Here is a 16,800-nt window from a genome sequence, read left to right as displayed (position 1 = left end):
TATCTTCCGATGTGAATAGATAAGAAGGTGAAGACCAAGGAAATTTGAGGGGACTTCTTTACAGCCTTTAAAGAGCCATGTATATTTATAGCCTACCAAGTTACTGCACCACAGCAGTGCTGTGCTCACTGGCTTTGCATCTACTGCTAGCCCATGTGAAGTGTTTTGAGCTGACTTAGCCTAGTGAAAGGGTCGAAGTTGCAGGTACCTGTTGGGTAGTAACTTGTTAAGCTGCAAAAATAGATCAGGAATCTGAATCCTAAGCTGGGGAAAAGGTAATCATAGATGCACTTCTGTCATTTTAGACCGAGCTGATTTTAGAAGAGACAACTGTAGGCAGGAGTCCCGTGTGGGTTAGTCACGTCACTGAAGAGCTGTCATTATGAACTGGAACGAGTGTCCAGAGACTGAAAACGGGGTTCTGTTCACAAGGTGCCTTTTTACAACCCTTTGCTGCTGTGTGCGTCAGGGCACTGGGTAACCCAAGCCATCCAGCATGTCTTTGGGCACGTCATTAACATCCTCACCCTGGGAAGCAGCTTGTGGATAGGGCTTCTGGAAAGCCAGGGGACGGAATGCCGAAGGCTTGTGATGGAAAGATGGATTGTCTTTCATCCTGAATGTCCGTACAGTATGTCTCAAGGGTGAGAAGTTAGTGCGAGCTAACCGGGAAGATGAGGACGTGGTGCTGTGCTGGGGCAGGGCGGCGTGCGTGGAGGGCGGCGATGTTGACCCTGTCACCAGAAGCCAGTCTGACACCTCACGCTCACTCCGTCCTCCTTAGCGTCTCCTGTTAACCCACTGTGATGTCTCTACCAAGCCAAGCGCACATTTCTATTACTTAAGTCATAATTACTGTTTATACTGTAGCGTGTGTCAACACCCCGGTGGTGGTAGGTGCTGTACTGATTCCTTCCCCGTAAAGTACCATGCAGTCTGCAGAGGCACTAATTACCCTGTGCTAACGATGACCATGCAGATAAAAAGTATCCACAAGAAAGAAGGTGGCTGCTTCAGTACTGGGTGCTTATTTAGCTCTCTGGCCTCGATTAGGCTGAGTGCCCCCGTGCTCCTAGTGGCAATTGCTTGCAGCCTTCATGTGCTTCTTCCGCTCTGCGGCAGGACTCTTGACGCAGTGTGCGCACTACTTGCACAGCCAACCGTACTGAAAAACCTTTGTGCTGCCTGACCTGTAAATATCATTGCAAAGCGAAGACCCCTCACATAATGTGAGTTCATTTGTCTGAACTGCAGGAGATGGGAAATACTTGAGCAGAGTTAAAAGCCGTGGGGCACCTCTGTGAGATGAAGTGAAAAGCTTTGGGTCAGTCTTTTGAGTCTCTTAGTTCAGTTCCCAGTGTCCCCCTCTGTTACCTAACTCACACCCCATGCCCTTTGGGAATGTGCAAAAGAGAAATAAGCTAGCAAGAGATGTTACCTCTGGAAATGCTGAGATTCCTCTACGTGGTATTTAGAGCAACATTATTTCTGTCTTCCAACAACATACCAGGGGCCCCAGGACTCCCTTTCTTCCTAACTTCTCCATTTTAAGACTCCATCTCGTCACTGTTTCACTTATTTAAAATGCAGCTGTAATCACTAACTGCCTCCAGATTGAATGCCTGGCCGTAAGTGTGCTTGGGAGTCATGCAATATCTCCCAATGGTTGAAGAGTGAGGAGGTTTCATCGTGTTGCCTTTTGGGTTTATTTTATTAGCTGCAGGTGACAGAGCTGAAGAAGGAGTTATCGCCAAGCTGGTTTTAGCCTGTAACTGCTAGAGTTTCGTGGAACTCAGCTCTGCTGAGTCTGTGGTTTGATCATGGATGAAAGTGCATCGGAAGATACTAGCACTGGAACCATGCAGAGTCATCTGTTCTGCTCCATTCTTTGTTTTGGGCGTATGCACATATATGAAGTCTTTGGCTGGGGGAGTTGGGTTTTGTTATAAATACTGGAGGAGAATCCATTCTGCTGCTGCTCCCTGTAAATAACAGCAGCCTTCGTGCATGTAGTCCTGTGGTTCAGGACCATGTTAATATTGATTTGCCTGCAACAAAAGGCCCATAGAACCGTTTTCTGGCTCTTTTCACCGCGCCCTTCTACAAAGCTTGCGCTGAAGTCTGGAGCCCAGGGGGATGTTGTCGTTTGGAAAGGCAGTAGTGGAAGTGGAGAGAGCCAAGAGTCTACCTGAAAAGCAGGGCTGTGATTGAAGAGGCTTGTGAAAGGAGGCAGCTTTTGGGGGTCTGATAACAGGGGTTTCGGCAAATGCCTTCCTTTCCCTCGGGACAGGATTCCTCTGTGAAGTTCACATATTGCTATTTTCTTTTTTAGTTTTGATCTGCATGTTATAAGGCTGGCATGTCTACATTTAATAAGCTAATACTGCATTATGGATTATCCATAGGTTGGAAACTTCCTTCCCCTGTTAACTTTCCCTGCTTGACGAGTATGTCTTCCCTCTCAACCCACCATGCTCTAACTCAGCACTAAACATCATTCCTTGCTTGAGAAATTGTCATTATCGGTGACTTTTGCAGTATTCTGAATAACTTGCTCTCTTTGCTGCACCAATGACTGCATATATAAGAATATGCAGCCCCTGCCCCTTCCCACTGTGTCTCCCAGTGCCACTGGCAAGGGTGCTTTCCCTCGGGGAGATCTGTGCTTTCAGTACATAGTGGCACGGAGAAGTTTTTGAACCATTAACACCCAGACTTGGCCAAGCTCGAGGAAAAACTTAACCCTGTTACCAAAGACTTCTGAGAACTGCTCTGTGCCTTCCTGTGCTTCCTCCTCCTCCCCGCTGAGCGCTAGCCTGGGCGCTCCTTGCCTTCCGGAAGCCATGGCCCAGCAGCTCTGAAGCCAGACTGACTTTGATGGGACCAGTAGCAACTTCCCGGTGAACACGTGACTATGGCCTTGTCGACTGAAGCGTGTGCGTGGAGCCTAGCAGCTAGAGAGGCAGGTCGGCGGGGTGGGGAACGAGCTCAGAGGTGAACAGCGGAGGAGGTGTCACAGCCTGTTCGCATCCATGATGGAGGTTCTTGCCCGGTGGTGGCTGCTTGGCCTTAGCCCCGTGGGCTGGCACTTGACCTGCAGTTGCTGGCCCTGTGGCAGCAGTGGAGGAGACAGGCTTGGATGAGCAAATTAGGGAGCAATGCTCTCTGGGGGATCCGGGTGGGAGCGTTGGACCGGAGGCGAGGCGCCGGAGCCAGGGAGCTGTGCGGGGCTGCTTGCATCCTGGCTTGTGCACACCCGCTGCGCAGGCGGCACAGAGCGCTTCCCTCCGTAGGGGCGCAGCCTGGCACTGATTTCACGCCCAGGGCAATTGGGAGAAGGAGAGGAACAGCTCCTATACTACGTACAGACCTCACAAGAGGCTTGGTTGGTGATGGGAGATGGATGGGCAGAGAGGCATGTGGCAGTTGCTTGGGCTTCGAGCAGCCCCTTTTCACCTGACTGAAGCAGCAGCTCTTTGAGGCATGCACGGGAGAGCGTGATGGTCGTGAGCACTGCGTGACACTTCCTTTCATCCTCTCTATCCCTATAGCTCCTTGCCGGAAGAGAAAAGCAAAACGAGCTCTTCCTTTGAGACTAGCCCGAAGCCGAGTGAGAAGCCAGACGCAGACCAAGCTGAGATGGATCCGGAGCAGAAGCGGAGCCGTGCCCGGGAGCGCAGGCGAGAGGGACGGTCCAAGACCTTTGACTGGGCTGAATTTCGCCCCATCCAGCAAGCCCTGGCACAGGAGCGAGCAAATGCTTCAGACTCCTCAAAGAGCAGCACTTCCACCTTCCCCAAGGACACCAGCGCTTCAGACACAGACCCAGGAGAGCTGGAGAGGGAGCGTGCCCGCCGGAGGGAGGAGAGGCGCAAGCGCTTTGAGATGATCGATGCTGTTGATGGGGCAGGGCCGGAGGACGCGTTAAGGATGGAGGTGGACAGGATCCCAGGCCTGCCCATCACCGCGGACATCAAACCACAGAACGTTCACGTGGAGATTGAGCAGCGCTGGCACCAGGTGGAGACGACCCCTCTGCGGGAGGAGAAGCAGATCCCCATCGCTCCCCTGCACCTTGCCGCCTCAGAGGACCGGGACGAGGGGCTTGCAAAGCAGCACTTAACTGCGCTGCTGGAGAAGGAGGTAAAATGGGATGTGCTAGCATGCCGTGGCGGCTGAGATGGCCTTCAATTTACTGAGTAACTGTAAGATGTCTGAGCAGAGGCCTAAGAAGCTGCATTTTTTTTATTTTATAATAACAATGAATGTGGATGCTGTCAGGTCTCCTGGGGATCTGGCAGGGAACAGGTCCATGTCCCTGCCATTTCCGATGGATCCAACTGCATCTTTCACATTTCCCCCCATTGCTGAAAGGATGGTTGTTGCAATGGTGGTATTTCACTACCCCTTTCTAACCAATCTAGCCTGTAAAGACCAGAGACTGCTTTTGTTAGCTATTAGCAAGCCTTTCTCTGGTGAGATGAGCACAATTAATGTGTATTAACCAGACTGTAAATTTAAGCTCATAATTCTGTGCGTCGCTGTGTCTGTAGAGATTTGTGTGTTTAAGTATGTCTACAAAACTGCAGACTGGCTTGAGTGTCCCTGTAGCTCATACCACAGAGGTTTCCTTTTCGTGGAACCTACAACAAACAATCTTACGACTTTAGGAGAAGAAGGGAGGAAGCTCAGCTCACTTGGAAGAGGTCTGTGCCTGGGAAAACAAAGATTGTTGTTAGTCAGGATTAAGGTGCATTAGCAGGAATGAAAGGGGTACAGGCTTGGAGTAACCAGCAGTATGGCCGACATGAACTGGGATGGGATTTGCCTGGTCATGCCTGGCACTAGCTGGTGCCATTTGTCCTTCACTGCAGTGAGCTTTACAAATTAAAATAATGCATAACTTAGTTCTTTCAGGGGAGGGATTTTGCCTGGTAAAATAAGATTCAGATCCCAGAGCAGAGAAAAGCAGTGGTGCAATCAAAAACCCTGTTCATTCTGCCATACGTCCCTTTGAACTGCTTTCTCTTGGTGGCTGTTGTCCTGTCAACTCCCTGGGCTTTGTCTCTTTTCATATTCCACCAGCTGGAGCAGAAGCAGAAGGAGGCCTTGGAGCTCTTGGAGCAGAACCGGCACCTGCAGGACCAGCTGAAAGTGGCACTGGGCCGGGAACAGAGCGCCCGGGAGGGCTACGTGTTGCAGGTAGGAGAGCAAGAAAGAGAGAGAAATCTGTCTTTCTCTGCACCTGAAAGGGAACCTGTTGGGCTTCAGTCCAGGCTGTCCATGAATGCATCCTGGTTAAAGTGGAAATGTGCAAAAAGGAGCGGGTTCCAAGAGATTTGAACCTCCTATAAATATTGGTAATTCTCTAGCCTTATAAGGATCAGCTGTTTAACAAAACCCCTGGTCTGGAATCCAGTAGAGAACTCTCTTATGAGTGGTCACATCTCGTCTGAGACCCAAGATAACATTGCCTACTGGCTTCCTCAAGGGAAAACAAAACACAGCCATAGTAGATAAGACCTCAGCAGAGTGCACTTGACATCAGTGTTGCATCACATATTGTGTTTGCCTGTGCAACGGCTCTGCTTCCCCCTTTCCTTATCCCAGACATTCCCGTCAGGCAGTGGGATGGACAGAAGGCATCCTAAACATCTTGTGGTCCAGCATTTGCTCCTGGCCATGGTGTTCATGTGGCTGTTACAGGGGCAAGCGCAGCACGTTCAGGTGTATATCTCAGACCCTTTCTCTGCAATCAGAGCGTGAACTGTGCTGTGACAGCCTGGCTGTTTTGGCGGAGCACTTTGGTGGTTTATTCTTTTAAAAGGTGCCTCTGCTAAGCAAGGCCTGGAAGCATGGCGATTCTGCCAGACTGGGATTGCCAGTCTGGAGATTCTGGCAAAAGAGGCAGGAGCATCTCTTGGAAAACCTTTCCTCCCCACCTCCAAAAAGTAGATTTTTTGGTAGCACTTCCTCCAATAGCATCTGTGCCCCCAAAGAAGATGGGAAGCCTGTTAGGCTGCTTCTGGCTGCTTTAGCAAGTATATAGTCCCGTTTTGTGCAGCAGTAGTGTTTTAACCTGCTCAAATCTATTTGGTCAAACTGACTGTGGACCAAAGTGGCCTTATGTGGCTGTACTCTGTGCTGCCATGGCAGGGAACCTGGTGTTGATACTGAACCTTGCGTCTGTATTTCTCAAGGGAGAAACTTCCTCTGAAGAAATTGCAAAGGCGGTGGAACTTGCCCAAGCAAGGAGGCATATTGCCTTCTTTACCAGTAAATCTCCTCGGAAGAGATATCTATTAATGCTTTTATCAGTATATCTGGAGACCCCAAGCTGACGGTGCTTGCTTGGAGGAGTGACATTTTTCACTTTGGTGACTTTGGAAGAGGGAGAAAGTTCTTGGATTCAAAACCAGAAAATGACGTGGATCTAGCAAATAAGTCGGTGCTAGAGAAAGGACCATCCCCCTTTGAATGGCAGCTGCAGTGTCCCTAAGCCTATTAAATGAGACCAGCAAGAGGGGAGGTTTGTCAAAAGGGGAAGGATGAGTTCCTGTAGGACACCTCTCACATGAGGAGAAACCTGGATGGTTCCTCCATCTGTGAGCTACTATCCAGATGTCCACTGGATTTGCCACTTCATAATCTACAGCTGCCGCTTCCCGTTTCTGGGCCGTATTTAATCTTGTATTATGGCAGTAGCCTGCATTGGCCGCAGGCCCTGGCAGTATCCCATGTTTCCACAACAGTGGACTAGCTACCGTGTCCCTAGAGCAAAGGCATCTGACCTTCCTTTGCCTGGAGCCCAGAAACCAGTAGACAGGGATAAAAATTGGATGCTCGATCCACCATCAGATTGGCCATGTTGAAGTTGGCTCTAATGCCTCAACACGAGGGCTAGGGGCAAGAGACAGAGTCCGCAGAAGGGCTGAGCAAACTAATGCGGCCGTAAAAGCTGACCCAAACTTGCAGATAAAAGTTAGACTGGATTTTTGGAGGGTTTTGCTTGCTCCAGTCTAACTGTACTAGGGATTTCCCTCACATTTCCTGAGAGCAGAGGGACCAAGCCCCACTGAGGTAATGCGAGTGAAGCAGGTTATCGCTTGGATTTCCCTGCAGACCCTGACTGCAGGGAACCGTCATGGTGTGTGTTTGGATTGACCCTCTGAATTTGTTGTGCCCGCCGTCAAGCCTAAATTTGAGAGGTGCCTTTAATAGTCTGTGGAAAAGGGTGGTGGAGAACATCCAGTCGAGGTGTCTGGCTGCTGCCGGCCCTTGCCCTTCTGCAGTGCACCGGGGCACCCACCCCGCTGACCGATGACCCTGTGCTGAACGTGGGGGTCCAAACCTAGGCAGCATGACTGACCCATACGGAAGTTCCCCAGGCCTTGGTCCTGCTGGGTTTACCCCAACGCAAAAGATGCTGCACATTTCTTAACGAAGATGCTGAGAGATAACCAGGACCGATGCATGTGCCTTGCACTGAAGCCCTCTCTGGCCTCGTGTAACCCTTCTTCTCTCTCCTGCTGTTGAGTTTAATCGTGATGGAGCCAACCCAAAGCTTTGAACACTAACGGGAGAAAGCACGGGGGCTCACGCTCCTCTCTTAAGTATACCCGTGATGTCTTCCAGCTCTGGCCATGGCGGGGGGGAGGGGTCACTTACTAACCTGTCCCGGGGGATATTCTTGCATGTTTTTGGTGTTAAGCATGAAATTTAACTTAACATAACTGAGTGTCACATCTGTGGGCTTTCCTTATCAGCAACCAGAGTACAGCAAGGCAGGCCAAATTCCTAGGCTTAACGCTGTGCTTCTCTTGCCTCTTCCTGTCTGTGTATTTTTTTAAGATACATAATTTCTGTCGCCTTTTGCATGACTCTCTGTGAGTTTTCTCTTTGCATGCTACACTGCTTTGGTTTGAGTTTCACAAAGGTTGGTTTCTTTCATTCTACATTCTCATCATACCTTTCTCCGCCCTTCACTTGTCGGGCTTTTTATTTTGTCCTTTTTTTACAGGTAGACAAATTAGATCCTTCCTAGTCTTAAACTTTAGCCTAACAACATCTCTTTAATATGATGAGCAGCCAGTACATCCTGTTTAGCAGTCACAGAAATGACATTGCCGCGACGGCTGTCCTATCTCCCTGCGTTTTGGTGGGATGTGATGTCATTTACTTTCACCTCACTTTTCTGTTGTTGCTTTTGTTTGATAGGACTGTGTTACCCGAACTGTGCACTTTTTGTTTCACAACAAAACAAGCAAAGACACTAAAACAAGAAGTTCCTTTCTTCTCAGCCTGTTCCCGTCCTCCTCCTCGTTCTCACTCCCTTCCAGTTTTTCTCTTGTCTTTCTGTCTCTGTTTTACTGCTGGTGTTTCTTTTTCATTGTTTTTTGGTTCTGTTTGGTTTTGATTTTTTCCTTGTAGCCTGTTACTGTAGAGCTGTTTTGATGTTATGGTCCGTGTTTTCTGTTACTGGAAAGCAGTTGTCACGCATTTAAAAAATAAAAGTTGGTTAAAACAAAAAAAAAATGTGCCAAGAACAAATCTTCCCAATTGGAGCATGTGGGTAGCAGTCAAAACAATGCAAGGAGCCTTTCCGTGGCCTGCCTGGCCAGAGGTGTGACACTCAGAAGGGAGAGCCAAGAGTGTTACTAATCTAGTATTTAATCAATTTTTTTAAGACCGAGGTGGCCGCCTCGCCATCAGGTGCCTGGCAGAGGCTCCACAAAGTCAATCAAGATCTCCAAAGCGAGCTGGAAGCCCAATGCCAGCGTCAAGAGCTAATCAATCAGCAGATTCAGTCGCTAAAACGTAGCTATGCCGAGGCTAAGGATGTGATCCGGCACCACGAGGCCGAGATTCAGAGCCTGCAGGCAAGGCTCAGTAACGCAGCGGCCGAGCTGTCCATTAAAGAGCAGACACTGGCCAAGTTGAGGAGCGACCTGAAGAGTGAAAAAGAGAAGGCCAAGGAGCAGCTGGAAGAGTGGCAGCATGGCGAGGCCACTTTGAGCTCGCAGCTAAAAGCCAGCGAGCAGAAGCTGAAGACCGCAGAGGCCCTGCTCCTAGAGAAGACGCAGGAGCTGCGGGACCTCGAAATGCAGCAGGCTTTGCAGAGGGACCATCAGAAAGAGGTGCAGCGGCTCCAAGATAGGATTGCAGACCTGAGCAGGCAGTTGAATGCTAGTGAACAAGGCCGGATCCTAATGGAAGAGAAGTTGCAGAAGAATTATGAGGCTTTGCTGGAAAGCTGTGAGAAGGAAAAGCAGGTTTTAATACGGAGTCTGAAGGAAGTGGAGGATAAGGCCAATGAGTATGAGAATCAGCTACAAAATAATGAGCAGCAAATGGAGATTCTGCAGAAGGAGAAGCTGAGTGCAAAATTTGAAGGCAGTGAGATTGTCCACCAGCTGGAGGAGCAACTGGTGATGAAGGAGGCCAGTATCCAGAAACTCGCAGAGCACATCAAGGAGCTTGAAAGGGAGAGAGATCAGATTAAATGTAGGTTCCATGAGCTCATGAACCAGGTTGCGGAGTCGGATAATGAAGTTGCAAAGCTGCAAGCAAAACTGAAAATGGAAGAGACCAACTACCACAATCTGGAGCAATCATTTGAGGAAGTATCGGATCAGTTCCAGAGCGTGCAGAAGGTGCTGAAAGAAAAAGAAGAAGAGCTGAGACATGTTAAGGAAATGCACTTGAGAATTGTGGAGAAGAAAGATCAAGACCTCAGTGAGGCTTTGGTTAAAATGGTTGCTTTAGATAGCAGTTTAGAGGAGACTAAAATAAAGCTAAAGGCCAAAGAGGAGGCTTTAAAGAAGTTAGCTAGTGTAGGCACAGCTCCATGCGCTGAGGAGGTGGAAGACCTTAGTCCTCATCTCGAGGCTGATGAAAGTCATCCTTCTCAACTAGGGCAGCATCTGCAAACTCATGATGTCCTTCCAGCTCTGAATTATGCACTGAAGGAGGAGGAAGATGAAGTTCTTGAGACCAGCCAGAGGCAGGCGGAAGAATTCGGCTCGCCATCCAAAGCTGCAGAGCTCCAGGACCAGGAGTTGGTTCAGAAAGCCTTAGCAAAGCCTGATATAGGAATCCTGGGTGCCAAGAGGCAAAGAATCCGTTTCTCAAGCATCCAGTGCCAAAAATATATACATCCAGATGGATCAGAGAAGAACTGGACAAGTAGCACCTCTTCAGACACGAGCCAAGACAGATCATTGTCTGAAGAAAGCATGTCATCAGAGCCAGCTCTTGGTTACCCATCCTCAGGGACAAGCGACTCTGAGACCTATCTCTCAATCATCCATTCTCTGGAAACCAAACTTTATATTACAGAGGAAAAGCTCAAAGATGTAACAATGAAGCTTGAAAGCCAGCATGGTCATAATCAGGAAACGCTGATAGCCCTTCACCATCAGTGGGCCAGCACAGAGTCTCAGCTTCGGGAACAGCTTCAAACCAGCTTATCCCAAGTCAGTGCTCTGATCTCACAGCTGGAAAATGAGAGGCAGGAAAAGTTCAAGCTAATAGAAAATCACGTTAGCGAGCTGGGAGGTTTCCAAATAAAAAATGATCAAGCACTGACTTGCTTAGAGAAGTGCAGGGAGCAGCTAAGATCTCTACCCAAATCAGACAAGGAAAAAGAGAGTGATTTGATTCTTGTAACTCTGTCCAGCATGGAAACAACCTTATCAAATGCAATTCAAGCCTTGAGAGGGGCACCAGTCTCATCTGAATATCAGCAGAGTGAAAGCCTTACTGTACAAACCCCAGCCTCAGAAGGAAATTTTTTGAAAGAAGAAAAACATGCCTCCAAGGAGCAGCAAGTGGAAATGTTCGATGCAGGCCAGCTAAGATGGCTTTCTGAGAGAGTGGCGTTTGAAGCCTCTCTAATCAACCAAATAGCAGAGTCTTTGAAAAATGCGAGCTCTGAGATATCTCAGATTCTCAGAGAGATCCGAGGAACAGCTGAGGTGGTTTTGTTAGAGCCAGCAAGTGTTTCTCATACAGCAATTGATTTGGCCAACATCCTATCTAAGAAGCTGCTGCTGGAAGGGGAATTTTGGAGCCAGGTGGAGGAACTAAGAATGCACTTGAGCATCAGAGAAGGAGAAGCAGAGGGCAAAAAGGAAACGGCGGGTTTGGGCTTTTCGGCATGTTTTCTCAGCACAGTGGCAGATGCTACATTGATCAAGGCAGAACTTGGGTTTGTCGCACAGAAAATGAGAGAGTCTTTTCATCAGAGATTAAAAACAATTGAAGAAGACCTTCATAATACCAAAACAGCTCTCCAGCAACATAAATGCATGTTGGAGGAAATCATCAAAGCATACAGGACTCCTGATTTTGACAGAGTTATGCATCAGATTTCTGAAGCACTTGAAATTCAAAAAGATGCCTCAGAAAGAACCCAAATCTCCTGGGATGGGAGCCATCTACAAATGATGCCCTATCAAGAATTAGCCAAGATGGAGGAGACTTGCAGTTTGCCAGACCACAGTAGTGAAACTCTTGTTTCCATTCAGGAAGATCTTGCCCAACAACTAAAGGACAAATCAAACGTTCTTAAGGAAATATCTGTTGCCTTACTATCTCTGCCTCCTGAGGAAGCAATGAGAGATTGCCAGAAGCTCCTAAAGATATCTCAGAGCCTTTCATATCATTCATGCATGGGAGACCTTGAAAGGTATTCATCTTTGTTAGTTCAAGATGCAATTGTTCAGGCTCAGGTTTGTTATGCAGCTTGCAGGGTCAGACTAGAGTACGAGAGAGAGCTGAAGTCTTACAAAGAATCCTTGCAGAGCATGGATGCGCTCTGCCAAGAACGTGTAAAGACGGTTTCTCTCCTTCGGGACGAGTACGAAGATTTACTTAGAAAGCAGCAGGGAGAATACAGTGAAGTGATAGCCGTGCTTGAACGGGAGAACGCTGATCTCAAAGCAAAGGTATCCCAGCTTGACAATCAGCGAAGACTGTTGGAGGAGGAAGAGCATAAACACAGCAAAAGCATCAGTGAATTACAAGGCAGATACGAAGAGGAGATTCGAAATGTGATAGAGCAACTAAATAGGACAGAGGACGCTCTAAAGGCTGAGAGAACAGAGGGCCTAAACCAACTTGATGCCATTGTCCGTGATAAGCAAAACATGGAGCGGTATCACCTTGAGCAGATGCAAATGTTGGAGGATAAGTTCCAGGCCAAGATAAAGGAATTGCAAGTCATCCACAGCGAGGAACTGCAGACGCTGCAAGAGCATTACAACCAGAACCTGCAGCGCCTGCAGGAGACCCTCGATGAGTATCAGAAGCAGCACCCTGAAGCTATGCCCTTGGAGGGGCCGGGCGATGGGAGCGCACAGGCGGCCGATGGGCCTGATGGCAGGGTGCAGGTATCTGAGAGCGAGCTGGACTCCATGCATGGCCTGAGAGAGCGCATCCAGGAGCTGGAGGCTCAGATGAATGTCATGAGAGATGAGTTGGAGAACAAGCACCTGGAGGGAAACGCTTCAACTTTGAGGGAAAAATACCAGAAAGACTTTGAAAACTTGAAGGTTTTAATACTTTTAATGCATTACGCTTTCTGCCATTGAGTATACTGGGAGGGTGCAGTCAGTTGTGCTTGCAGAACCTAGGGGCATCCCCTGTGAGAGCCAGCACACATAAGCAAGCCCAAAAATGTTAAAAAGGCCTTTGTAAGGCATGTTATTTTTTTTCATGCTTCCTCTTTTCTGTGCTGGGGTATTCTAAATGCATTGCTGAGGGCCTTGTCTCCGTGGGAGAGAGTTAATTATTGGAAGTGGTCTCTGTGGCAGATTCTGCTGGTTGTGTGGAGGGAGGGAGGGTTTTGAAATACCTCAGTAATGACATACTCTCCTTAAGCATGAGCGTTGTAGTGTTTCTTCTCATACTTGAGACATACGTTTTGTTTGTGACTTCCCTTTAAAAGCATTCCTGAACTCTGTCTTTCCCAATCTGATCAAATCTCCAGTCTGTCTCTGCTGCCCTCAAAACTGTAAGATGAAATGGAAACTTGTGCTCTCAAAATATATTTTCCTGGGGAAAGTAGCTATAAAAGGATGTCAAATTCTATAGCAAAACAAATATCCTAAGTGGCTGAGAGGGAAATCACATCGGCATTATGCACCAGCAATTCTTTACATAACAAACAGTGCACAGTTACTAGAAGCCCAAACTAGGCGCAGAAAAACCTAATGACAGTGAAATAATGCATTTGTTCAAATTGCTTCACCAGTCAGGATTGGCGGTAAAACTAGCCTTAGATGTCACAACTTCTAAAATTCTGCTGGGTTTGGTGTTTGGCTTTTGATCTGAGACCATTTCCAATTAGGAGCTGGTTTTAGGATGGTAGACAGCTTCCAGGAGCACTCAAGAAGGCTTCCGGATTGAACAGGAGGAGAAGGAGGGGCACCCACGAGATCAGCTGATTCAGATTGCAGGCAAAGACGAAGGCTGTGTTGGCGATGCTTTCAAGGAGCAGTCATTCTTCCAAGTCAGCGAAAACATGTTCACGTGATGGGAGAACTTGCTTCCAGCAGCAAGATCCTGAGAGCACATTTGGACTGGGAATAAAGCATGGCTCAGCTGTAGCCAAATAGTGTTTTTACTCTGGGAAGAGCAGTAGTGCTGCCACATCCCTTGTCCTTCTCTTGGGGGGTGAATCAGGTGTTCACAAGAAAGCTGCTGGGTAGGCCAGGATGAAGTTGTGGTGTTTACTTGATGCTCTCTGCTCCATCCTGTCATATCCCTTAGGAAGGAAAAGCCCTTCTTGAACCTCCCACTCACTGTCAGTTGTGCATGTGGAAAGTAATCGCTTCCTGAGAGCCGTGCACAATGTAGGCTTGCTTATAGCGAGGAACGGTCTTGCTTGGGGAGAAGCAAAAGGGCCAGAACCAAAATACAGGCAATTGCTCAAAAACAATAGCAAGCAATGAACCTGACCGCCCTCCTGTATTTTCAAATTTGTTCCCTGGTGAAGACTGCCAAAAATTGCAGTTTGCCTGGTGGGAAAACAAGCAACCTCTTCTGGGCAGAGCAGGAGTGGAGGAGCACGTGTCGGTCCTGGCCTGCCTGTGCACCACTGTATGAAGCAGAGGGGCAGAAAGGAAAATACAAACTTCTCTTGGTTAGAAAGCCAGCCAGGCACTTTTAAGCCTCTCTTATTTACAGGTTAAAATGCTTGTTTCTTCTCTTCTGAACCTGATGGAGAATGCAGTATCAATAATACTAGATACTGGTTTGTGCGTGTTTGAATACTCTGATTTATAGCAATGCATTTACAATACATTAAATATTGGATCTACCAACCAGAACTATCAAGGAGCGTTTAAGATTTTCCTCCAATATTAGATGTATAAACAAGAATCCTGCCAGGCTGCTTCATTCCACTCTTTAGTCAGCCAAGTCCAGACAAGTTCTGGCACTGAATTACGAGTTTCAAAAAATAAGTCTGAGAAAATGAAAAATGCCTCAGGATCCAAACTTAAAGGGGAGGAAAAAAGTACCAAAGATGAGAATTGGGAACCAGAGTGACACAGGTTACATTGCATTAGGCAAAGAACTGGTAACTCTGAAGAGTGTTAGTTAATATAGGTTGGCGGGTGTTAGACAGTCACAAGCTCTCATGTTGCTAGGGGAGTGAATTTTTCCTCCTCAAATTTTACTTGGAGTCCCAGTGACTCCCTAGGTGACAGTCCTTGCTTCCCTTTGAAGACACTAGTGTGAATCAAGAAGAAATCCATTGAAATCAGGGGAGTTGAGTAATGCCAGGCTCAGACATTAAGAGGGAGAAAAGTCCAACCCCGTGACTTGCTGCAGGTTTGCCCCCAGCCGTCCGGCCACGCAGCAGCGCTCGCTCGGGCACCTGCATACGACTCACCGGCCGGCACGGTGTGAGCGGCCACACCGCATCTCAAGTCCCATTTGCACCCTTTCCCGTTCGTGTCCAGGTGCCAGGCTGGGCGAGCTGCAACTCCCGCTTGTTTGCTTTCCTGCCTCGTCTCTGCAGCCTTGTTTCCGCATGCCATGCCGGAAGAGCTTGGCGGGCCAGCCGGGCTGGCGTCTGAAATGGAAACAGGCTTGCCCCAGCGGGAGCGCCAAATATGTGGCTTCTCCTTGTAAAGCTGATGGCTTAATATGAGGAGTATCATGCAGCTGGATGCCTCCTTCAGAAGTGAAAGAAAAGCCTAAGTGGGGCCAAATCCCCTCCTGGGTCCGACACCTGCCCTGGGGGAGCTCAGGGGGCTGCACGGGTGGCTGGAGACCTGGCGACGGGGATCACGGGTTCCTGCTGCCATCCTGCAGTTGTGTACGGAAAAGGGCTTGCATTTGGAGCCTTGCATTTGGACCGCAGCAGAGGCAGAAGCAGCAGCCTGGGATCGAAGATTTTGCCCCTTGGGGCTCTTAAATCCCCAGAGCACTGTTCCTAGTAGAGTCACCCTATGTCCTGGCTTAAATTCACTTCTAGTAACAAAATCAGCAGATAATTTCCTGTACAGCTTTCAAGGTGACACTCAGTTGTGAATTAAGACAGTGTTGCTGTCGCGAGCCATCTGTGTGCCACCCCAGAGGTGGTTGCGTCTGGAAAGCAGGGGTTGCAGACGAGAGCTGAGAGGGCACACCAGTCGAGTCGTTTTTAAAGAGCTAGTGATCTAATGAAAGCCCGGCATACCCAGGACATGGCTCCCAGGGGGGGGCTCTCCACTGTGGTGACACTCGGCGCCCCGGTCCTGGGCCAACCTCATCTCCTTGTCCCTTTTGCAGGCAACATGTGAAAGGGGCTTTGCAGCCATGGAGGAGACGCACCAGAAGAAGATAGAGGACCTGCAGCGGCAGCACCAGCGGGAGCTGGAGAAGCTGCGGGAGGAGAAAGACCGCCTGCTGGCAGAAGAAACCGCTGCCACCATTTCAGGTATGGGGACGCACCAGAGGGTACCTCGTAGGGTAGGTCCGAGTTGACGGCGGCACGGGGGTGGTTTCCGCTCTGATTTGGAGGAGCAGGTCACGAGGTGAGATGAGGAGGATGGGATCACGGGACAGGCACTTTGGATGGAGGGCCATCTCCTGGCTCTCCTGAGAGCCGGGTAAGCCTCTCCGTGGCTGTAACATGGTCTGATCAGTTTTCTGCTCCATCTAAGAAAGGCGTTAGTCATTCCTGTGGTTAATTTATTGCTGATTCCACAATGAATTCATTCTTCAGTGCCACTGGCAGTTTTAAAGTACTGGAGCCCAGGGTCTCTGTGTTAGGAGGCCCATAATTCAGGAAACAACATGTGAATCGGACAATTGTTTGGACTTTATTAAAAAGCAGGATTTGCAGAAGCCCTTTGGCCGCTTTACGGCTAGCGGTGCATAATGAAGTGATTGTGAAACAGTGGGATGGTTCGCTGGGATGACTCACTTTTTTGTTCCCTTAAAAACAAAAAAAAAAAATCCCCATCTCCAAAAAAATAAGTCCTTTGGGCCGAGCAGTGACTGTGTCACCTCCTCCTGGAGTTCTAATCCTCTTGCGCCCCACGCAGCCATCGAGGCCATGAAGAACGCCCACCGGGAGGAGCTGGAGCGAGAGCTGGAGAAGTCCCAGCGCTCCCAGATCAGCAGCGTCAATGCCGATATCGAGGCCCTCCAAAGGCAATACCTGTAAGATGATCTGTCACTGTCTGTTTGTCTCTGTTCCTCGCAGGGAGGTGACGCTTGCGGGAGACCCCTTTCTCTCCATTGTGGGCAATGGGTTAGAATCAGATCCAGCATCCCGTAGGGGATCTCTTCCCTCTGTCCTGG

At 48.8% G+C, this 16,800-nt stretch overlaps 1 protein-coding gene across 10 annotated transcripts in view; it reads left to right on the top strand.

The window, feature by feature from the left end:
* Positions 1–16,800, top strand: part of MPRIP (myosin phosphatase Rho interacting protein) — a 110,154-nt gene that overhangs the window by 79,237 nt on the left and 14,117 nt on the right. For all 10 annotated transcript variants that reach the window (XM_068909099.1, XM_068909108.1, XM_068909106.1 and 7 more), the window contains 5 exons: positions 3,552–4,143; positions 5,086–5,202; positions 8,688–12,554; positions 15,784–15,931; positions 16,542–16,659. In XM_068909099.1, coding sequence (XP_068765200.1) covers positions 3,552–4,143; positions 5,086–5,202; positions 8,688–12,554; positions 15,784–15,931; positions 16,542–16,659 — 4,842 coding nt within the window. The remainder of the gene's footprint in view (positions 1–3,551; positions 4,144–5,085; positions 5,203–8,687; positions 12,555–15,783; positions 15,932–16,541; positions 16,660–16,800) is intronic.

Source organism: Struthio camelus, chromosome 15 (genome assembly GCF_040807025.1).
Source record: "Struthio camelus isolate bStrCam1 chromosome 15, bStrCam1.hap1, whole genome shotgun sequence".
Classification (NCBI taxonomy): domain Eukaryota; kingdom Metazoa; phylum Chordata; class Aves; order Struthioniformes; family Struthionidae; genus Struthio; species Struthio camelus.
This window is presented reverse-complemented; position numbering and strand designations above follow the sequence as displayed.